The sequence below is a fragment of the Neodiprion pinetum genome, chromosome 3 (genome assembly GCF_021155775.2).
Source record: "Neodiprion pinetum isolate iyNeoPine1 chromosome 3, iyNeoPine1.2, whole genome shotgun sequence".
NCBI classification, from domain to species: domain Eukaryota; kingdom Metazoa; phylum Arthropoda; class Insecta; order Hymenoptera; family Diprionidae; genus Neodiprion; species Neodiprion pinetum.
In genome coordinates this window covers 42,054,679-42,076,944 of record NC_060234.1, presented here as the reverse complement: position 1 = coordinate 42,076,944, position 22,266 = coordinate 42,054,679, and the positions used below count along the sequence as shown (strand labels likewise).

The 22,266-nt window shown below is 38.4% G+C and overlaps 5 protein-coding genes across 16 annotated transcripts in view; 2 read left to right on the top strand and 3 right to left on the bottom strand.

Annotated features, from left to right (window-relative positions):
• Nucleotides 1–39: 39 nt before the first annotated feature.
• Nucleotides 40–7,744, top strand: Ent1 (Equilibrative nucleoside transporter 1). Of its 5 annotated transcripts, none has more exons than XM_046618517.2 (11): nt 40–197; nt 1,698–1,862; nt 3,298–3,379; nt 3,765–3,943; nt 4,107–4,201; nt 4,425–4,475; nt 4,674–4,906; nt 5,568–5,823; nt 5,914–5,999; nt 6,201–6,400; nt 6,491–7,744. In XM_046618517.2, the coding sequence occupies exons 2-11, from the start codon at nt 1,720–1,722 to the stop codon at nt 6,600–6,602; spliced, it is 1,437 nt and encodes a 478-aa protein (XP_046474473.1). In that variant the 5' UTR covers nt 40–197; nt 1,698–1,719; the 3' UTR covers nt 6,603–7,744. The 5 variants fall into 5 exon arrangements, with proteins under 5 accessions (XP_046474473.1, XP_046474474.1, XP_046474472.1 ...); XM_046618518.2 differs by lacking the exon at nt 40–197 and adding an exon at nt 385–733; XM_046618516.2 differs by lacking the exon at nt 40–197 and adding an exon at nt 386–965.
• Nucleotides 7,745–7,814: 70 nt separating this feature from the next.
• LOC124215306 (Protein-L-isoaspartate (D-aspartate) O-methyltransferase) lies at nt 7,815–9,840 on the bottom strand. The gene is made up of 5 exons (XM_046618531.2): nt 9,596–9,840; nt 9,205–9,344; nt 8,672–8,897; nt 8,458–8,543; nt 7,815–8,363 (listed from the first exon to the last, which is right to left on the bottom strand). The coding sequence occupies exons 1-5, from the start codon at nt 9,654–9,656 to the stop codon at nt 8,184–8,186; spliced, it is 693 nt and encodes a 230-aa protein (XP_046474487.1). The 5' UTR covers nt 9,657–9,840; the 3' UTR covers nt 7,815–8,183.
• A 752-nt stretch (nt 9,841–10,592) lies between these two features.
• LOC124215304 (protein-L-isoaspartate(D-aspartate) O-methyltransferase) lies at nt 10,593–19,791 on the bottom strand. 3 transcript variants are annotated; one of them, XM_046618529.2, is made up of 6 exons: nt 19,650–19,791; nt 13,847–13,936; nt 13,515–13,654; nt 12,087–12,315; nt 11,758–11,843; nt 10,593–11,350 (listed from the first exon to the last, which is right to left on the bottom strand). In XM_046618529.2, the coding sequence occupies exons 2-6, from the start codon at nt 13,899–13,901 to the stop codon at nt 11,162–11,164; spliced, it is 699 nt and encodes a 232-aa protein (XP_046474485.1). In that variant the 5' UTR covers nt 13,902–13,936; nt 19,650–19,791; the 3' UTR covers nt 10,593–11,161. The 3 variants fall into 3 exon arrangements, with proteins under 3 accessions (XP_046474485.1, XP_046474484.1, XP_046474486.1); XM_046618528.1 differs by lacking the exons at nt 13,847–13,936; nt 19,650–19,791 and adding an exon at nt 13,721–13,839; XM_046618530.1 differs by lacking the exons at nt 13,847–13,936; nt 19,650–19,791 and adding an exon at nt 13,721–13,839 and having other exon boundaries at nt 11,231–11,370.
• LOC124215298 (facilitated trehalose transporter Tret1) lies at nt 14,228–19,237 on the top strand. 3 transcript variants are annotated; one of them, XM_046618514.2, is made up of 6 exons: nt 14,228–14,473; nt 15,408–15,482; nt 15,594–16,068; nt 16,899–17,466; nt 18,000–18,201; nt 18,341–19,237. In XM_046618514.2, exons 3-6 carry the CDS (start codon nt 15,954–15,956, stop codon nt 18,980–18,982), a joined length of 1,527 nt encoding a protein of 508 aa, XP_046474470.1. In that variant the 5' UTR covers nt 14,228–14,473; nt 15,408–15,482; nt 15,594–15,953; the 3' UTR covers nt 18,983–19,237. The 3 variants fall into 3 exon arrangements, with proteins under 3 accessions (XP_046474470.1, XP_046474469.1, XP_068990788.1); XM_046618513.2 differs by having other exon boundaries at nt 15,550–16,068; XM_069134687.1 differs by having other exon boundaries at nt 15,408–16,068.
• Nucleotides 18,756–22,266, bottom strand: part of LOC124215301 (WW domain-binding protein 4) — a 30,661-nt gene continuing 27,150 nt past the window's right edge. For all 4 annotated transcript variants that reach the window (XM_046618523.2, XM_046618521.2, XM_069134688.1 and 1 more), the window contains exon 7: nt 18,756–21,221. In XM_046618523.2, the coding sequence (XP_046474479.1) occupies nt 21,008–21,221 (214 nt within the window). In that variant the 3' untranslated portion in view covers nt 18,756–21,007. The remainder of the gene's footprint in view (nt 21,222–22,266) is intronic.

The following is a 22,266-nucleotide window of genomic DNA, read 5'->3' as shown; positions in this document are numbered from 1 at the left end:
TCATATTCCACGTTACGAAGTAGTGCTATCTGTGACAAAAACGTGCAACGACATGACGCAACAGCACGGATGCAAACCAGAAAGAAAAACAGTACCTACCGTATCTAAACCTCGCTACAGCAAGAAAGTGCATTATCATACGCTACAAAAATAGGACGCGTACTCAATGATACAAGGTGCAAAAAACTGCATTTCAGGTGCGGAAATTCTCTCGTTTACAGTGATATTATTCAAAGGTTAATCAATCAGTTCTCATTTGACGAACACAATGCTTCGTGAGCGGGAAGTCCAAAACATATGGACAATTACTGTAACGTTAATATTCTTTGCGCAGTGGCGTCGCTCTTAGTTTTGAACATTTGACGGAAAAGCGCTGAGGCTACGCCATCTTGCGCAGAGCTGTAAAACGTCGAGCTACGCCACTAGATACAGTAAATAATCTTTCTTCGAGCAGAAAGTACGGAAATTCGGGTTCAACGGGATAGCGAGAGCAGTAACAATAAAGCGGAGGCTGGTAAAGTTCGTCTGCTAGCCAGCTGACGGATTTCCACTTAATCTCCGAGGTCTTGTTATCGCTCAATATCAATTCAACGCCCTTTCACTCGTCCACGAGCAATCTACGGTGGCTCGGTAGTCATTCGTCGTTTGTTATTGCAGTGACAAGTCTCGCTCGGTCTGACAACTGTAGAGTGTACATAAGTACAAAAGACAGCAGGCATGGTCGAATTCGAAGGTAGTCTGACGGCTGACGCTGTCATTTCATGACGTGGATAGGGGCAGGCGCGTGTGTACAAGTGAAACATTAATGTAGAATTGGAACGGTAACAAGCATTTGACGATTGGGGAAATTTTTCACGGGTCTTAGTTTTGTCCGAGCATCGTTTATTTATTTAATTCTTTTTTTTCCTTTTTTTTATACTTGTGTTTAAAAAACAAAGAAACTACATATCGCTACTTGAAATTACGTAAGTTTTAATTGGTTCTCCGGTTAAGGAATATTATCTCAGGTAAATCCCCATCTCCTTTGATTATTTTTTTCAAATTCATTCCTGTAACTGACAATTTTCGTTTCAATTTATTCACGCGGGAGCGAGGAATTTGCTTTGGAGCTGATGCACCTCTGCGGCATTGATTTGTTATTCTCGCATTGTGTTATAGGTTTTATAGTTTTTTCCTTTCATTGTCGCCTTCCTTTTGTCCTAACCAATTATTCAAGGTCTCGTTACCTTTTTTTCTTACTTGCTAGACAAACGGTAATTACCGCTTGTTGTACTTGCATAATTTGTTTCTCAATTGACTTCAAACCGCGGCTTTTCCGATATGTGGCTTAAGTAACTTAAGTTAGTAACGTTATTATACTGATTCTCGTTCCGTAGGAATCTGAAATGCAGTAAATTATAGTAGCGTAAAGCGATTATTCATATTTTCAAAGCTTGGCCACTTCAAAGTCACTATAAAATTGCAAAATAGTAATTTTCTCTCTCCCCCAACGTTTCGTTACGCTAACGTTACTAACTTCAGCCTCATATCTTCTGACGCATCTATAGACCACCGATTTTCTCCCATCACCTACGATTGTTATTAGGAACGAGTTCACGTTCGGTCCGTTTATTTATCCGCTCGTTATCGTGATTACCCACAGCTAATTATATTACGGTATACTTGTGGTGTATGGCCGAAATGCTTGTTTCTTTCAGATTATACCGTCGCAAGCACGCGATGTCATATTCAATCAACAGGCGTCCCTTGCTGGCGGGAGTTAGCGATAGCGAATTCGAAGATGATCTGACCGAAGTTGACGACCCTAGTGTCGTCATAAGGGATGAAAAACCGCTTTTGAAGCCACATGAACCTTTGGACAAGTAATCACACTTACTTGATTATATGAGCTTGTATCGTACCAACGAGGGAAATTTTCCCCGAAAATTTGCAGATTTTACTTTTACGCTCTGTATTCAAGGCCCTGATAATAGCTGTATGGATATACTAGCTTTCATATAATATATAGGGGTTTATTTAATGACCTTAACTAAGGACTTGCTGCTGTATTTGCGTATACAAAAATATCATTTTTCGTCTGTTTACTGCACTAATTCAGAACTCATATGGCTTCTAGGCTAGTTTATCGGACTTAAACCGATAAACACATTGAAATAACATTGGAAGATGATTTTCTGATTATTTGATTGTATTCGCGTGTAATTTCCGAAACCACAACACCGAATGATAAAAGTTTGACATCTTCAGTGGAGCGTACATAGACAAAAAAAAAAAAGAAACGGCAAAGATAATTTCCGCCGAAATTATCACGTCATACGAGTGCTGGACTTGCTTCAGCTCGCTGAAGAAACAAAAATTTCACATTGCTTTCTGCATATCGTTTCCTTACAACTCCTTTTTATTGTTATGTTCTGAATTCGCAAAGGCTTCTGTGAATTGTATCGAATGTTATTACATATGTATTGCGATGTGGTGGGCTGAAATATCACAACTGTCATTTTAAATTTCGGTGCAAAAATTCAATGGTTCAATGCATATTCAAAACAATCTCATTGCACAGCTCTGATATTCATACTTTTATTAAGTATCACAGCAGCTTCGCGTATAATCTTAGAATTCAGCTCGGCTCTGATACAACGGATCATTGTGTGGAAATATTAACTGACACTGACTTTAGAGTTATATCATGTTTCCCCGTGTTAATTAATTCGTTGTACGGACAACTGTCCCCTTATACCAAATTTTTCAGTTGAATCTGATTCACAGGCGCGGGTTTATTTCTGATTTTAAAAAAGCATTTCTAGACGTTGGCAAATTTCAATTCAATTTCGGAAAATTAAACATTATTAAGTTTCGTTGATTTTTCAAAAGATTATTGCAAATTCGAAACGTATTCTGGGAAAAATATGACAGCTTTTGCAAGCTTGAATTCTGGCGCTATTTTCGCAATTGCATGCTTATGAATCGTCGTTATTATAATTTCATTCGAAGGCTATAAAGATGGCATCACTACAGCGGGTGACGTCATACGGCTACAGCCAATCGGTAGATATTTGAAACCTGCAGTGACAGCAGTTGAAAAATTTCACTTTCAAATTATATCACGAAATTTTCTATAACGTATTTATGTATACGTTAAGAATTCATATTGATCTTTCTCTAGTCGCGAGATGATATCACTGAAGAAATTACAAGTAATAACAGAATGGGTTGTAATGACCTAGTTATGCGATTGCGCATAATCCAATAAACCAAAGTACGCGTAATTTATCCGCGTTATTGCTTCTTATTTTACAGATACAAGTTGGCGTATATAATTTTTTACTTCCTCGGAATGAACACACTGATACCGTGGAGTTTTTTCGTCACTGCCAATGATGTGAGTAATTTAATTTTGATGACACATACACGACATACGAACGTATCTATACTTTATTTTTCTACCCTTTTCTATAAGGTAAAATAAGTTTGAAATAGCAAAGTTTATTGAATTATGACCTACCAGTCGCAATTCAATCAGCTACTGTTTATCATTGCAACTTGGTCCCGCGATGATTAAGCTTATACATCAATTGCGTACGCTGCAGACATTATCGTACAAAGCCATGGTCAAGACGATGAATGTTCTTATCTGGACTTGTCACTGTGGGATCTCACTATCAATTTTCGAAGGCGTTAGACGTATCAGGATACAATTGATGGGTATAAACAAGGAGGCCATATCCTAATTTAATTAATCAAAAGCGTTTTTGTTTATATTTCAGTACTGGATGTACAAGTTCAGAGAAATCCATGTAAACAATACCGGGAGGCATAATTACACTCACACCGAAAATTTAGAGAAGAGAAATGACCTCCAGGCGAGTTTCACATCCTATCTCAGCGTGGCTAGCGCGATACCAAATACGCTTTTCCTGGTGGTCAACACGTTCATAAGCAAAAAGTAAATGAGAAGTTCACGTGTTAGAGAAAGATTGAAATAATACGGATATTGGTCGCCTCTTGAAGCGAGAAGAAAAAATACTTTGCACGAAACGAGGGAATAAAACCTCCTAATCCACGGAAAAAACATTAAATTTATTAATCCTGAAATATTTTATTCGCAGAATGTCTCTGAGGATGCGGATGGTCGGTTCTCAGTTCATAGTGTTCCTGTTGTTTCTCATAACAACCGCACTTATCAAGGTCAACACAGATGAATGTGAGTGCTGTTTATTATATTATAGTTATTGTAATCGCGTGACAATTAATCATCTAAGTGTAACAATAACAGAGTGTTTCACGTGTTTATGTTTCGAGTTCGAAAAGATTGGCGCGTTTTTCCGAAATAAATATTCTTTGCATCTGAATTGTAGTGAAATACTTACGTTATTTAGTATTCTCAATTTATCGTGTTTAATAATGTTAAATCGTTTTAATTACAGGGCAGAATTTATTCTTCATAATCACGTTAACAACCGTTGCAGCTATCAATGGTACGTATGATTGTGATAATCAAACAAAATTTTTGCAAATTTGAAGATTCTAATGTCGTGCAATTTACGTTTATCTTTAGAAAAATTTTGCCAAGGAAATAAAGCGGCTCATAATCAAGTATGATTCATTTTTAGATAATAAGGATTAGTTCACAATCACATAAATTATTGTAGAAGAATGTATCGTTCAATTTTCAGCTTCCTGCGCTATTTTCGGAGGAAGTTTAATGGGGATAGCAGGGCGATTTTCGTCTGGCTACATAACGGCGATGATGGGTGGCCAAGCTTTAGGCGGAATTTTCACAGCTCTCGCCGAAATCGGTTCCCTCTGGATAGGCGCCAGTCCCGTTCTCTCGGGTCTGGTGTACTTCATCATAGGAGATGCGATGCTGTTTCTCTCCTTAGTTGCTTACATGATCCTTGAGAAAGCAGTAAGAAAAAATTTCATTATCATTCGTTTGATTAATTATTCAAACTGGCGAAGTACGGATTCAATTTGCAAAACAGGAATTAAACAACGTATAAAATAGATTCAGATAACGTCTAGAGGATGGAAAACATTTTGTATCACCTTATTGAATATGTTATTCGCGAAATCTTTCAATAATACAATTGCGTCAATTGTAAAATTGTATTATTCATGCAAGTGGTATTTCGCGTGTTGGAATCATTTTATACGAAATAATACCGACGATTAGCAGCTGTTTCAGAGTTATAATACGATAAGCGGTTTTTGATTATCCGTGTATTTTATATATACTCTTCCTCTTTGATTGATGTAGTACGCATGTAAATCCTCGTACCAGATGTTATGCAATCAGTTCAACTCTAGTATTCTGCAGCCGTCAGAACTGTGACGAGCAGATAATATCCATATATTTTTTCTCTAAAAGATCAGTTGATATATTTTCACCTGCTGTAGATGTCTATATCACTCATAAGGATATACCTATAATTAATGCAGCAAGCCCTTCTGCATTCTGAAGTTATATTGCACACCTCATGAATCATCATGCAGTGAATACTTGTTGGAAAATTTTTATCGACTCATATTCCATTAGCGATATGTGATTCATTGACATATTTTCACAGGTGTTTTTCAAGTACCACATGCTTAAAGAACCTTCAGAGTCGTTAATCGCATCTGACAGAGATAACCATATTGCTGGTGGAAATTCCCAGGATGTCGGTTATGACGAGGGAGCGATATCTTACTTCAAGATTTTCAAAAAGATCTGGCATTACGGTCTAAGCGAAGCGATTACATTCTTAGTTACCATATCTGTTTATCCTGCAGTTACTGTACTCGTAGACAGTCAAAATAAAGGACAAGGTCATGCATGGAATGGTAAATCACTCTTCCAATCATTTCCTTGCGTCTGGTTCACCTCGGTATCATTTTTAATACTGCAATACTATATATCTTGTTTCGTTTCAGATATATACTTCATCCCAGTAGTTGCCTACCTTTTATTCAGTATAGGCGACTACGCAGGGAGAATATTGGCAGGAATTTTAGAATGGGTAAATGTGATATTGTCTACGTATAGTAAGGATATAAAATTTCACGTTTGATGCATATTATATATTTTTCAAATTATAAATCTCGATTCGGCTTCTATGCCTCTTTAATCGCCTCATAACAAGAGTTATACTGTTTTTTTCTTGTTGTGTATCTACTGGAAACACTTCAAGTAATTTGTGTTGTTTTTTATTTTCGCCTAGCCAAAGAACAAGCCATGGGTAGTGATTTTCCTGAGCATCATACGAGCTCTTTTCGTACCAGCGATTATGGTGTGCAATGCACATCCCAGACATCACCTTCCCGTTTACATAACTGACGACATCGATTACATCCTGATAACCATGTGCTTTGCCTTCACCAACGGTTACCTTTGCAACATTGTTCTGATATTAACGCCGCTGTAAGTACAGGAGAATTCATTTACTGTTGAAATGCGATGTTCAAAAACACAAACTTTGTTATCTTATATTTTGTTTTCGGTTTGTCACAGCGTCGTCGAACCCGAGGAAAAAGAAGTTGCCTCTGCAATGATGGGTGCCTTTTTGGGCGCAGGGTTAACAATAGGTTCAGTTGTTAGCCTGGGGATGGTGAAATTACTGTGATTAATTTTTTTAAGAACACTGCTGTATTTAATAGACTGCCAAGACCTGATGATCAACTGAACTTTGGATATGATTATCGTTTTTCGTGATGATTATTTGAAGTATTTGAGTTCCTTTACTGTACGTAAGAACAAAAAAAGGAAATGTGAGAAAAAAATTTCATCCTAAGACAGACTGCCATACCAATATTAGTATTGCTATGATAGAATAAAGTAGAAATGCGTAAAAAATGAGTGTGGCATATAGTTATACGTATCTATTACAAAAAAGGTATTGAGTCTGTTTTCTACCTCTGCGGCATCATTCCATAATTAGGTATATGAAAAACGCATTTTTTACAGCCAGTTTACTGTATGATTGTAATTTCTTGCTGACTCATTTAGTCACTTGGTGATTATGTATGTAATATGTGTTTTTTCTATCGCGTATCTAGTTCAAAGCCGGCACAAATAGGGTACTAAGCTTATGACCGACCAAATCAAATATCATCTTTACGTGATTATGTGTATGTATTTACACGATTTGTAAAAATGACGAGATAAATAGGAGTTTACGGGTTTCACTGTTGTTCAAAATACATTCGGTATCTCAATATTTTTTACTCAGCTGAGTACTGATTGTACGTAATAAGGTATATGAAATTTGTAATTTTAAACAGTGATTTTCGGATTTTTTTCAACCATAACGAAATGAAAGTAAATTATGCTTTTTAAATTGTGTTGAGTGTACAAGTGAGTTTCTGTTTGTTTTTATTTTTTTTGTTTTGTATTCTACCTTACAAAATTCGTGATATTTTACCTAAATTTGCGTATCACAGAACTCCTGAAAATGCACATTTCCACAGTGGAACAATGTTTTAACGAGAATCTACTCAAGTTAACGCAACAGCTCGATATTTGATGTGTACCCGTCAACAATTAGTAAATGTATATCGTATGAATAAATTCATAAACTTGTGTAAAATAATGTAACGTTGCATCATTTGAGGGACGTCAAATCGTAAAATAGTAATATTTTAGATCCGATTCTACGTTCGATCGATGCAGTACAGTTAGACAAACTTTTAGTGATCTTATTTATGATTGTAGATAAAAGAAAAAGAAATTATAGTAATTTAGCACTAGAGAAATAAGAACAGATAAATTTTTATGTATGTTATTAATAAAAGAATTATAATCCGTGATTGGGTAAATATAATTTTTCCAATAATAGTTGATATTTAACGTAAGATTATACTTTATTCGACCCATGAGGTGCATAGAAAATTGTACACTATGTATTTACTACATTTGATTGATTGATAAATACTGTGTAGGGTGATTTGAAAAGGTAAAGCTGCAGCTCACCCTCGAAGATGAATATGTACGAGATTTTCATAGACAGAGGCAATTTAAATTTAATTGATAATTTCAGCTCTCGGCGACACAGTTCAAATATCATGGGTAAAGATGAATTATAGTACACAAATTTCGCGAAAAAATAAATAAATCCGATTTAATAGTATAATTCACGATTGATCGATTGAAATTAGAATAAAAAAAAAAAAAAACTAATTCAACCACGGATTCATTGAACATAACATCACTTCCATGACCGTTTTTGCCGTTCTTTGTCCGTCAATGGAACGTAGACGACCCCCATTAACGATTTACGTCGTATTTTACCATCATCCGACTTGTCAAATTGAACCAGAGTCTGATCTGAATTTTCTGCACCCACTGGCACAAGGAGGCGACCTCCAGGAGCCAACTGATCTATCAACTATGGGAAAGAAAGAGATGTCCGTATCAAAATAGACGTCGATTGGTTAGAAAAGGAATATCTGTGCAATAGGGATACCGGTACGTATACTAACAGCTTGAGGCGTTTCCTTTGCAGCTGCGCCAACATGTATTGCATCATAGGGTCCACCCTCGGGCCAGCCTAGCCTGCCATCGCCGACTGAAAATAATGTTAACATTTCCACCTAGAGTAAATGTGAAAATCTTAATGTCGAACAATCAATGAAACGAGTCATAATGTTGACGTCTTAATTTTTCAGGGTCATTACGAATCTTTTGATTAATTACCCACTAGTTTAACCCGCCCGCTGCTTAGTAGCTCAGGATTATCTCTTGTGATATTTTTCACAGCTGCCTCCTTCAATTCTGGTATGTGCTCTATACCAATCGCGACTCCTTCAGGACCCAGCATCATAGCAAAGCATGCGGTTAGGTACCCTGAGCCTGAGCCAACGTCCAGTGCCTTTCCACCCTCTTGGAGTTTATCTTCAAGGAGTTGCAGTGCGTAGCCATGCTGAAAGTAAAATTTCAAAGTAAACTAGACGATGAATCAAAGGAAACAGCTAGCCAGGAAAGAAGAAAATAAAATTGTTATGCAAGCTTTCTGTTCAGTGAGTGAGTCTAAGTTGTTTGATCATTTTGGTGAATTTACTGCTGCGATCTAGAAGCAACGTAGATCAATTTACAAATGCTCTGGAACAGTATAAAGACAGTTATTAAATCGAATTTGATAATACACTTGACCTTGGTCAAGTTTTGATCACGATAAAGCAGAAAAATGGCTTGACGGAGGTGGAAAACATTCTGTTCTTATAATGTACCATGTGGGGTGCGCTGATTGTCACTCCATAGCCGATCCCTTGGGGTGCGTCAATGTAGGCTTGTCCAATGCTCGTGTAATTTCCTCTATCAACAGACTGCATAGCCTTGACGACTCGTTCGGCTTTTATTATCTTCGAGTCTAAAAATTTCACATTAATTTTTTGTTCAGAAACAGATCTTCAGCTTACAAATATGTAGTGAGTTTAGATGATTGGACGGGTCGTTGTTAATAATTGCGCGTTGGTAAAATTATATATTTGCTAAGGCCAAAGCAGGCGATAATCCATACCAATTCGTACATCATGATACTCTTTAATAGACGCGAAATTTGAAAATGTGGTGTATAACCTATGTAGGTAAATATTCAGAATAATATTTCGTTCAACTTGCCTTTCAGATATTGAACCAATTCGTGGTTGTTCTTTCCGTGAAATCGGCTGAGCCAAGACATTTTCGTGGCGGGATAAAAGAGCGTGAATAAAAGTAAAAGTCTAGTAGATTTAATTTGAAAACAGTGCTCCGCATTGCATCTAGTACTCGCGGCAAATCATTTTTCACCCGATAAACTTGACGTTTTTATGTTGTCGTTGAAAGACGCTCCTTGATGTATGCAATACGTGACGGTACTTATACTAGATGGCGACACCAATTGTATTGTGTTGTTCAATATTAATTCCGTTCATTTCAAACGCACTGCAGCCTGGTGGTCATTTTTTAAACTACTTTTGCCGCAAATGGGTGAGCGGTGAAATTGAAAATAACGAGTTGCTTGTGGGAAGAGATAATTTTCAAAAAAGAAATTTTCAACTTCAAGTACATTGCTAAAAATCATTTGACAACGAACATTTCGTCGCAAATTTCGCTAATCCTCATCTCCAAATTACGATACATGTATCATGCTTTGAATTACCAGCATCTGGCTCGTGATGCATATGGCACTTAAAATTGCATGGTAATAAAATACCATTTCTGTACCAAAACTGCGTGAATAAGGATATAAAATCCATTCGAATAAGTAGCATAACGGAATGTGAAGTTCAAACTCGCTGCTATAATGAGAAACGATAAATTATCCGTAAAAATGAGCGTTGAAATATTATACTATTGACTTACAAGTAAATCTGAATCCATGTGTTCAAGGAAAAATATGTATGTATAAATGTATATTTTATTTTTTATGCATTAATGAAAAAGTAATAAATTATTTTTTATCTAATTATGTATATAACGTATGATATATTCAGCTACTTCTAAATTCAAACTTTACCAACGTGTAGCCTATTCGTGTATACATATACAATTTTCAATATAATCCAGACACGGTAGATTTTAAAAAGTAAAATTTAAAATTTAATTAATAATTAGCGAAATCGTAATGACAATAATGTAATGTAATACAATGTTTATTTAGCTGTGTAAATACAATCAGTGCAATGAATACAATGAATACAAAGAACACAAAGTGTGCAACAGAATAAATTGAAAACATAAAATTACAAGTAAAATTGGGAACATAAATTTCAACATTCTGAATTATAAAATTTAAATTGCGAAGAAGCTGGTTAAGTTCGAACTAATTCAGTTAAAACAGAGGCGATAATAGTAATAATAACAACAACAACAACAACAACAACAACAACAATAATAATAATAATAATAATCATCGGATCCTTCTATATGTATGTATTCTGACAATGTCTCTAAATCTCTTCTTTCTTCTGTATCTCTCTTTGCCAACTCCGACTTCCAAAATTCGTACTTTATCGTTGAATTTTCATTTTGCGCGATCCCGCGTATAACGTATGTGAATAATGCGATACACGCGGATTGCAATTTATATAAGAAATATATGACCAATTAATTTGGCATTTGGCTGGAGAGCATTTTAGGAATCGTATGAAATTATGAGGACTCGACTAAAATGATGCTGTTAATTATTTTTTTTTCTTCTATAATTCAGTTTAAATTAGCTAGCTGAGCCTTAGCGTCGGTCAATGGAACGTACATGACCTGCATTAATTTTTTCGTCGTTATAGATCCGTTGGGATTTTTGTCGACTTGAACGAAGTCCTGGTACCGTTGAAATCCTTGGATTGCGACAACGGGGCATAGAAGACGACCGCCGGGCGCCAACTGGCTTACTAACTGCGGCGAGTGAAAGATATCTGATATGCGTAATTATTTAAAACTCAACACTGAAACTCATTCATTTCGCTACAGCAGATATGCCAATTTAAGCCTATATATAATACATATAATTATACGAATACACAGCGTCTTCAAGCAGCGCGCAGCTGCAGTGGAGCTTATTATAGGTATACACGAGAAGATCAAACTGATTCAGTAACAGCGTGGTGAAGAGATCTTTGGATCAACAAATTGCGCACCTGTAGCGAAATGAAAGCGTGCCGAAAAGAAAGACGACAATTGGGAAACTGAAGGATAGAAAAAAAAAATCGCTCTTTCTTCCAGAGGGATTTGAAATCACGAAACTTCCCAATCCAGCAGACTAGGTCGAATAGTGAAATTAAAATTTGCCAAGGTCAACTCACGGTTTCAGGCAAAGAATCAGCCGCGGCACCAACGTGTATTGCATCGTAGGGACCGTCCGCTTCATGTCCTAGTCTACCATCCCCGACTGTAATGTTAAAACGATGTATACAATGCAGTAAAAAGAAAAATTTCCAATAAAAAGACATCACGGAAAGATAAAACTCTTGACTACGTATAAAAGTGCAAAATACATGAAAAATTGTAAGACGATAATGTCGTTTATTCATATAAGCTACTCGAAATTGAGACTTTTCATGACAGAATTGGTAGAGCGGGTTGGAATTTTTATATTTCTTTATATTATATTTTATTTTATTTTTTATAGTACCAACAAACTTGATTCGCCCGTCCTGCACTAAATCGGGCCTGTCCAGTTCGACGTTTTTCCTCGAGTCTTCAACCAACTCGGGGATGTGCTCGAGGCCGACGACGAGTCCTCCGGACCCAACCATGTGAGCCATGCAAGCAGTGAGGTAGCCACTTCCGCTGCCTACGTCCAGGGCGTGGGCGCCTTTCCGCGACAATTGTTCCGTCATCATTGTCAGGGCGTAAGCGTGCTATGACAGAAATCAAATTTCACGGTTGAAGATTTCGGCTATTCGAATGTAACGTTCCCTTCTGTTTCCCCAATAAAACGTCAGATTCAGAAGTTGAGTATGAATAAGACACGGAAGTGAAAGAGAATTTTAATTGTTCACCTTTCTCTTTTTTTTGCTGGATGAAAAATCTTTCGTCTATAATAATTTCGTTACTTCTATGAATTGATTAATTAATCGAGTTTCAGAGGTGCGAAGTTGAGCTTTTCGCGGGAAATTTTTGCACCGTTGCTAATTCTTCGTTTTCTGTATTTCTTTTTTTTTTTTTTTTTTTTCAAACTTGACTCATTATCTTCGTCTCAGAGAAGATTCGTTAATTCCGCACTAAGTTGATGCTAAAAGTATAATTCATAATTGCGTATCTAATTAAATACGGCGATAAGATGGAAAATTACCAATAAACGACAAAGAAATTGTATTCTCAATATAGATACAAGAGAAGTTATGTGTAAAGAGATAATAGGGTTACGAAGATACCCCCATTTCATGTTCGACGACGACGACCATCAATCAATTAACACTCGCAATTTGCGTTTACGGATCTTTGACAATCTGTTGCCCTGCTGCGATATAAATGTCACAGATTTGTTTTACAAATGAATATGTTCTTTTTTTTTTTGTCGCAGCCGTATAATAAATCTACGGAGACCAAGAGCAGCTCAAGGTAACCAAGATTTGCGAAATTGCGAACGTGAAATGCAACATTCGAGCATTACATCGATGTTGTTGGAAAAAGTGAGACGTTGTTGATTCGGAATTGAAAAATAAATACAACCTAGGCTATTTGCAACGCTCCGTTAAAACAACCGTGACAGTTGCAATGAGTGGAGAGAACACTAAAGTCAGGTGTTGATTTTGTAAGATAGGATCGTGCAAAATGTATAAGGTAGGTAAATAAAAATGCAGCCAGCTATGCGAAACCATTGTCACGATCTTATCTTATTTTTCAAGATTTCTGTGTCATGAAATATAAATAATCGATAATCATTGACATAAAAAATTCTTCCAGTTTTCACACCGAAGCCGATCGTGTGGGAAGAATGCTTTTTTCCATCAGTTGTTAAAGATTCCGCCATTCCCCATTATTCGAAAATAATTTGAAATCATTCTATGCTTTGTAAAAGAAATTTGAATGTAAAATATTTATAAAAAACATTTACCATGTGGGGCGCACTTATGGTGACGTTGTAGCCAATTTTTCTTGGCTTATCCAAGTAAGGGTCAGACTCGTGGCAATATTTCCCTCTGTCAATTGCCAGCATAGCATCTTCTGCTTTATCCGATCCAATTATCCCGGCGCCTATAACGTAATTACCCAATTTACGCATGATATATATACATATACGGAGGTCTAATGATCGCGTACCTAATTCATACATTATCATCACACTAATGTACAGCCTGAAACGGCCGACGATTGTATAATAAAGACGGAAATTCGTATATACGCGGCGTAACGATGCGGACATTTCTTCAATTCACTGCAACTCACTTTTCAGCTTTGCGACCATCTCTTGATTAGTTACCCCGTTGCAGTGCCATGCCATCCTCTTCTATTCCTCAGCTTTCTCGAGGAGCGTATCTATCCAGCAAGAAAGTACATACAATAAATTCAACGATACTCGCAAGATAGGAAACGATAATCCGAGCGAATGACACAGCGGCGAAGAGCGCATCGCGATCTTAAAAAGGTCCGCTTAAACATTTATAGAACGATCCGTGACGACTGTGAATGTAAAGCTGCGGCACGTGGAGGTCTCCAAGCGTCTCTAATCCGCGGCTAAAGCTCAACTTTCTCACTGTACAAGGTACGGTCAGCAAAGGTCTCTGTAGTATTGATTTCGTACGTTGGATTCCCGGGTTTTGTTGGGTTCAGTCGATTCACGGTCGCGACTCTATCTGGTTGCATATGGGCGCGCTCTGGAATATGCAGGAACCTAGGTCGTGAGTCGAGATTCCACAGCCACCGTGACCCACTTCACCGGCTTGACCCAGTCCTTATCCCGAAGGACTCTGTCAGTGGGGGAAAATGGTGGGAAACGGAAGTACTTGGGCCGAGCTTCCCGAGTGATAAACGTGGTGTCGGAGTAGCCTGGTTTATGCAAAATACACCGAGAAGGTAACAGTAATTAACATCGACGTTTCGAGTACCGTGAAAAAAGTCACCCAATTTTTCTGTGCTTCGATTAAATTTCTATAGAGTGATATGTTTACTTGAATATGACGGTCTCTCTCTCTCTTTAACTCATCATCTGCGATTCCGAATGATGTAACAGTGAATTGCAATTTCAAAGTTGACTATGTGAATTTGAAACGAACTTTGTTTGTTGATTCTACCTTGTTTGATTTGATTAAATCACTTGAATCGAGGTGTGTGGAACTATTTTTGTACCGTTTGAAACAGACCGCATTAATTACTTGACATTAGATACGCGATGAGTTCATGCACCGTGGCTGGTGTTATATTCTCGGTAGAAATGGGGGACAAATTACTAGATTGTTGGCACAAAATAGATGATTGCAGCTGAGAGAGTGGGAAGGGGGGCTATTTGAAGTCGGCGTCAAGTTCACGGTGAAAAATCTTACACACCGAGGATTTATGTAAAGCTCACGTCGGAAGTGTCTCTTGGAACTGTGCGGGAGAAAAATTCATGAACCGTTGCAATTCTCGTATTGCCAAAGAGTTCTGTAAATTAATATAGCGTGTAGTTTAAGTCTGGAGTTGTTATATCTTGAGACGTGTGATATATATACGATCAGGCTATGACAATTATTCGCTGATAATGAAACTGTACCTGTTCAACAGAGATGCGCGGAATGATTCTTCCGAATTATTGTCGTCTCGTCTGCTCGTCTTTGAAAATTTTTTTTCCACCACCTACTCGAAAGTTGATCTCTTTAATCCTCGACGACAATATGAAATTACGTGGTTAATGCATAAATCAAGAGAGAAAGAAAGGACTGATGGTTCAGTTGACGCACGTGGAGAGTGTCTGGTGTACTGATGAGTTGTGAAAGAATCGCATGAGTCTTTATTTTCACATATTTTTCAGAATGTTTCGACCGAAAATCCAGTTTCATCTCAAGGCCTCAAAAGACGAGAGATTTTTTTCTCAAAGAAATGATGAGTAAGCTGAGACCTGATATGTACCGAGTTTAGAGAAGCAATAATTGCTGAGGTTCCATTTTTTTCAGACGTTTCATTCGGCGGTCGATTGACGAAAATTCGTGGGTTTCAGACGACCTTGATAAACTTTGAGTGACTGTAGCCGGAGCAAATGTTAGAAATCAGCGATGCGGCGTCAGCAGTGCAGCCTCTTGCCGCATCGCGAAATTGATTCTATAAGGTGCAACTCTGTCGGCTTCTCGGACTGGAGGACTGGCGTCAGGGAGGAAGATAAACGGCGGCAGGCAAGATAAAGCTCTCCTGCTCCTACAGCAGACGCAAGCTCCTCCCTGCAGTTTCCGATGCTACGGATTTACTATAAATTGAGTTGAGTTGATCTCGCCACGGTCAGACGATGGGTTTCCAGCTTCTGTTACACTGTTGAAGGGTTGCTGTGACTACTTGTACAGCCACGTTACCGTTGACAACACTTATGGTCACGTGCCGAGGACATTTGGTTGAAACACAACCATCCGACATGGATAAAGAAAAGTGCACCCCCGTTCGGGAATCGGGAAAATATCAACAAATCATCGCTGCTGTGTCAAGTGTGTATAATAACAAATATAAACATTCGTGGGTACTTTTATAAATATGCGTAGCTCTAAATTTTGTGCGTCGTAATGATTAAAGTAAAAATAACTTTAGAGTTAAACTTGCGGGGGTTGAAAGTTGGTTTTTTCAGTTACCCGTGCCTTCAACTACAGTATAAGTTTTGTCTGAAATGTTTATAGGAATATCCGTCACATTGAAATTGGCGGGAGATGGATGGGGGTGAAATTATTCAATTGATGTGCACTTTGACTTTGAATTTGACTTGAAGTTCGTAATTATTTATGGAATATATCGCGATAAAAAAAAATCTACAATCTCAGTCGGAATTATTCATAAATGGTTCATCTAAAACATAAATCGTCCAGATCAGAATACCCTGCATCGTATACCTTTCATTTTTCATTTCAATTCTGTGTTTGTATAAATGGACAACGTGTCATTACTGTCGATTTGTGAACACAAATACATCAGTTATCGCGATATTAATTAGTATAGCTTTATGCATCAATCCTTGACGTCTCAATGAACTTTTCCTTCTTACGTACGGATTACTTAAGGAGTCCCATTACCTAATCAAAGGAAAAGGCATTGGACTAAATCAAAGCTGCAAGTCTTTCTAAAAAACCCGGGATCGAATGAAAGGCTTGGAATGACTTGTCACTGATACTCTAGTAACTTTGCATGACTTTAAGCCACTTCCCACGACTTAAGAATGAACCAAAATGACTTTTGGCAGACGAGGACAGTGTCACCCCTTTGGTTCCCTATCCTGAATGAATCGACCATTTTCTCCCCTAAATATAACTTTGTTTCAAACTTTCAGTCAACCTGGCCGCGTTCGCGTACGGAACAATGGTAGGCTGGACATCACCGATGACACCGCAACTCCAGAGTGATAATCCGCCTGTTGGAGTTGAACCAATGTCGGATGAGGGTGCTTCGTGGCTTGGAGGCTCCCTCTGCGTTGGGGGTCTTCTGGGCACTCCGCTCTTTGGCATGATGGCGGAAAAATTTGGGCGGAAAACTGCCGGATACTTGGTGGCGATGCCTTACGGAATTTGCTGGCTCGTCACCATATTCGCCCAGGATCAGAGCTACCTCTTCGTGGCTCGTTTCTTCGCCGGAATCGGTGGCGCCGGTGCAATTTTGGTGGTTCCCCTCTACGTCGGGGAAATCGCGAGCAACGACATCCGCGGGATGCTTGGCAGCCTGCTCGTCTTCTTCATCAACATTGGTATCCTCCTCACATACGTTCTGGGGACTCTGCTGTCCTTCCGTGTCTTCGCCATTTGTGCTTCGGTTATCCCCATGGTTTATCTCGGGGCGTTTATATTCATGCCCGAATCGCCGACGTATCTCGTTCGCTGTGAACGGATGTCGGAGGCTGGAAGGTAGGTCATATGGATTCAAACTTTCCGTCATGTTTTCAAAAGATCACCGATTAATTTTGCTCGGGAAATTGTTCAACGATATTCATTGTGACTTAATTTTACCGTTATCGAAAGACTCGAGACGCTTTTTAGTTTCGTCTTAATACGATCATTATTTCGAGTCATTGTACCGACGCGGCGACGTCCCGATTCTCGAGCAAGACTTGATGGTGTTGGTTCACACCGATTCCATTAATTGAAAAACAAATTACGTATGATCGCAAAATAAGCTCAGTTCCGAGTATTCCTGACCGATATTTTTATCGGAGATTACAGCAGCGTGGTAGTTATAATAATCAGTGTTCTCGTACGTCTCGCTGAATGGATGGAGTGTAAGAGGCCGAGGAGATAAATTGAGCAGGAAGATTTTTGTCTGCTATTTATAGTGTGCTTTGTATTCTGATTGGTCTATTGACACATGTCGCCATTGGTAGACAAAAGAATGTTAATTTATGGCAAACGTGCTACACGAATAGATTTACGCTTGTTGACAGATCTTTGCTGTGGCTTCGAGGTGGCGAGCGAGAAGTCGTGGACAAGGAGCTCGCCTTTCTGAGCTCAATGGCCAAGGAGTCAATCGTGTCACAGCAGAAGGTCGGCTTCAAGGACTTGTTCAAAACCCGTAGAACGATCAAGGGTGTTATAATCGCGTTCGGCCTCCTCGGCGGGCAACAGCTCTCCGGAATTTTTGCCATAGTAAGTAACCAGGGTCGGCTTCATCGTCTCGCAAAAAGCTCCGCTTCCCAACCAACGACATACACATCATTCTCAGCATCATCTTCATCGATTTATTCATACCGAGCGGTAAATAACGATTGTTTAATCGTCGTTTCAGATGAGTTACTCGGCGACGATATTCAAGGCTGCGGGTAGTTCGTTGTCCCCTGACATGGCCGCAATTATTGTTGGAGCCATTCAAGTATTCGGCTCGAACATATCAACGGCGATGATGGAACGCGCTGGAAGAAGACTATTGATTCTGATTTCTTGCGCCGGTATGTCCGTCTGCCTCTTCACACTCGGATTCTTTTCCTACTTCCAAAACCACGGTTACGAGGTAACGGCCTTCAGCTGGATTCCCGTAGCTGCGTTGTCGGCTTACGTGATCGTTTACTCCTTGGGCATGGGTCCAGTGCCATTTGTCGTCGCCTCGGAAGTCTTTAGTCCGGAGATTGCCGGGCTGGCCAATTCTGTCTCCATGGAGTTTCTGTGGATACTGGCCTTTCTGGTATTAAAATTTTTCCCGACCATTTCCGCTCTCGTCGGTATTTACGGGTGCTTCTTTATCTTCGGCGGGTTCACCGCGCTCACGTTCGTATTCACGTGGATTTTCGTCCCGGAAACCAAGGGCCGGTCTGTCGACTCCATTCTTCAAGAACTTGACGGAAACTCGAAACTCAGGGACCGTGCGAAGTACATCACGACCGAAGAGTCGAGCAAAACCGGCTCAAGTTCCGCCCCGCCAACTCAGGTATAGCTTATAAGAGATTTGTTTATAGAGCGATATTGTGGTTTTTGCGTGTTTACGTAGGTGAATGATCAAGTCCAGGCAGTCTTATGCCTTTACGATTGCGCAGTCGTGCCTTTTAGAAGAAGAAGTATTAAGAAAAAAGTAAAATTTCGCAAAAAGATTCGTTAAATCGGAGTTCAGAATAACTCGATAGATTTTTAGTAGAAAACAAGAAAAAAAAAAACATTGCATATATTTTCATTAGCTATTTGCATGTGTGACGCAGTGCGTGAAGAGAGAAAACTCTAGCGTGATAATTGTTAGTTATTTTTTGAAAATTTTTACAATAATATCGAACGTCGAATTGTACGTTATATAAGAATATTCAAATTTCACACCGGGATCAGCTTTGCCAACCAAGCGAATGTTGTGAAGTAGGAACAATTCCAAATTTAGTTCAACATTTGTTGTTTTTGTTGAAACAAAAGAATTAACATATCGGCTTTGATTGATCGTTGACGAGTAGAATCTCTTCGCTTGTCTTCACTTTCGCGTCATTCTATTTTTGATAATTGTTATTAAGGGATCAGGGACCATGAGAATGATGGAATATTTTCGGGCATCGATGTTAGGCTAGCTAGCTTTTGAAATTGCATAATTTTAACTTAAATGGCGAGCCCCAGTTTAAACTTACGTTTGAAAAACTGCCACGGGCTTCGCGCCAAGCAGCTAGATGTCAGTTATCAGCAGGTGAGAAGTCGTTTAATCGGGTCGTTCCACTTCGAAATTACAAGCGTATGTACGCGTTATTTGAATCCTCCGCTCTCGGACGATCGACTCGTGTGATGAATTTTAGAATTTTAGTTTAAAAAAAAAAAAGAAGTATTAAAAGTAAATGTTTAGAAGAATGAGAATTATTGAGGTACAAACAATTGCGAGGGCTTTATAGGCCAGGAATTCTCAATGCAGCAGCGAGCGAGGCGCCACCGTTGGCGAATCGGTGACGTCTTGATCATCGACGCCATTTTGGAACACGACGCGGTTATTTTTGAACACACATATCTACGGTGCGTAACAAATGAGATCGACTAATTCAGTTTGTAAATAACAATTTCGACCCGAGTTATCAGCTTTTGCTATTAAGGCGGATATCGTATTGGACATATCGTTGGTTTAAGAAAAATGTTGTATCATACGTTATAAATATGTAACATAATTATTACATTATACAGATATGAATGTAACTTAGCACAGAGTATTTTTGTTGTAAATTTTAGCTATAAGTATTTATTTTTAACTTATAGATATTCATCGTTGTAGTAAAATATACAATATATTTTAGTTTACAATTCGCTAAACACGTTTATATCTCAATCCCGTGTGTCTAATCGTCGTATTTTTCGCGTGTAAGTATGAACGAAAATTGCGAAATCTCATATCAGATTGATTATTCGCGCTCGGACCGTGAAAATAAACAATATTTTACGGTTTGAACAGAAAAAACAATCTTCTGTGTATTACCGTAGAAAAATTATTCCCAAAATCAAGAACTGTAGGTATTTCTTATTTATTTATTTTTTTCCGCGAAAAACGGCATTAGTTGAACTTGCTTAAACACTTTCAGTCATTTGCCCATAATTTTTATAGTCCTAATTTCTTAAAATGTTCACACATCGAAATATTTTACTATTCAATGTACTATTGATTCATTTATAAAAAGTATTGACAAATAGCAGGGAGTCAGTGGAAGAGAAACGTCACCAGAAAATAAATGACGAAATGAAAGTAAAAATAATTGAATTACTGGAACTTCTTATAGAGTGTTCGGTAAAAGAGTTTTCTTCGCCAACTCGACTTCACGAGATTTCCCGTTCTTTCAGGAAAGAATAGAAAATACTCTCCACAAATTGAATTAATACTAGTTGTCAATTAGCGAAGGAGAGGTGATTACGTCAGGACAAAGAGCGCACAGCTGTAGAAAAATCCCGAGAGCATTCCTAGGTGAATGTAGTTATTTATTTAGAAAAAAAAAAAAAATTAAATTTAGGGTGTTTAATCGTCGTCTAGCCTTTTCCGAACGTTTTTGTTACCAAACTTGCGTTTTTTGAAGGTTGAGGGAACGGTCTCTTCATCGCTATCCCCGGCATCGACTCTGGATATTGTTTTCTCTTTGAAAATTCGCTGGGGCGCTTCTCGCTCCAACGAGGGAACCGAAACTGCGACAAATTCATGTTTCGGTAGCTGCAAATCGACCGGCTTCTTCTCGCTGAAATTATAACAATAAATTAATTTACTGGTTCGGTTCCTCAATTGAATTTCGAGGACGAAAAGCAATTTGGATGTTCCTGTTACGTCATCCGGTAGTCGTAATCGTAATTAGACATTGAACATTATTCGGTATTCGAATACCGTTAAAACAACGGGAACGAAAATTCTCTGTCAGTTGAGTAAGATCCGATCCTCTTTTGTTTTGCTACAACGCTGAATCGCGATTTTGATACAGTTATAAATTTGTACGTAATATTAATGGTCGAGCTGGGATGAAACGTGAATGTCCCATAAAAAGGACTCTGCGAGGACAACATTGTGTAATATGCTCGAATCAATAAAATGTAAACTGCTTTTTGTCATTTACATCCGAAGCGGTAATAACGACCTCTTTTGTCCGTCAATTTAATTTACCTCTAAATCCACAATATTACATTACATACATAAGCTATTCAATAATATTTTATGCGGCAAATAATACACGGACCAAAAAACTTTCCCATATCGAGAGAGACTGGACATCTCGTTTCATTCAATTAAAAAACTCCGATATGTTAGCGAAATTGATCGAACGATGAGAATTTGAAATAAAAAAAAAAAAAAAAAAGAAAAAAAAACGAAGTTCGTTAAAACGAAACTATTCTCCATTCAACGTAACCCAGTTTATCTCGCTGAATTGGCGGAACGTGTTTGTCGCCGATGGGTAAAAAATATAGGTATGTATACCGGTACAAAACGAGACGGAATCGCATCAAAGAATCGACGCGAATCGACTTTATGCCTGTCTCTGCGTAGGTAAACATAAAACATTTCGCCAAATGAACCTGTGTCAGCATTCAAACACGGGGACATTTGTATGCGTCCCCTGTCATCCGTAGGTTATTACAGAATCTGTTATTTAAAAGCCCTTTCTAAGTAACCGGTAAACTTTACTTCGGGCGAGGCTCGACTGGAAATACGAAAAATCAAACTGCCATGGGACACGTGATACGGCTTCGTACCTTTGCGGATGAAATTCATTACGTGCTGACGTATTTCCCCGG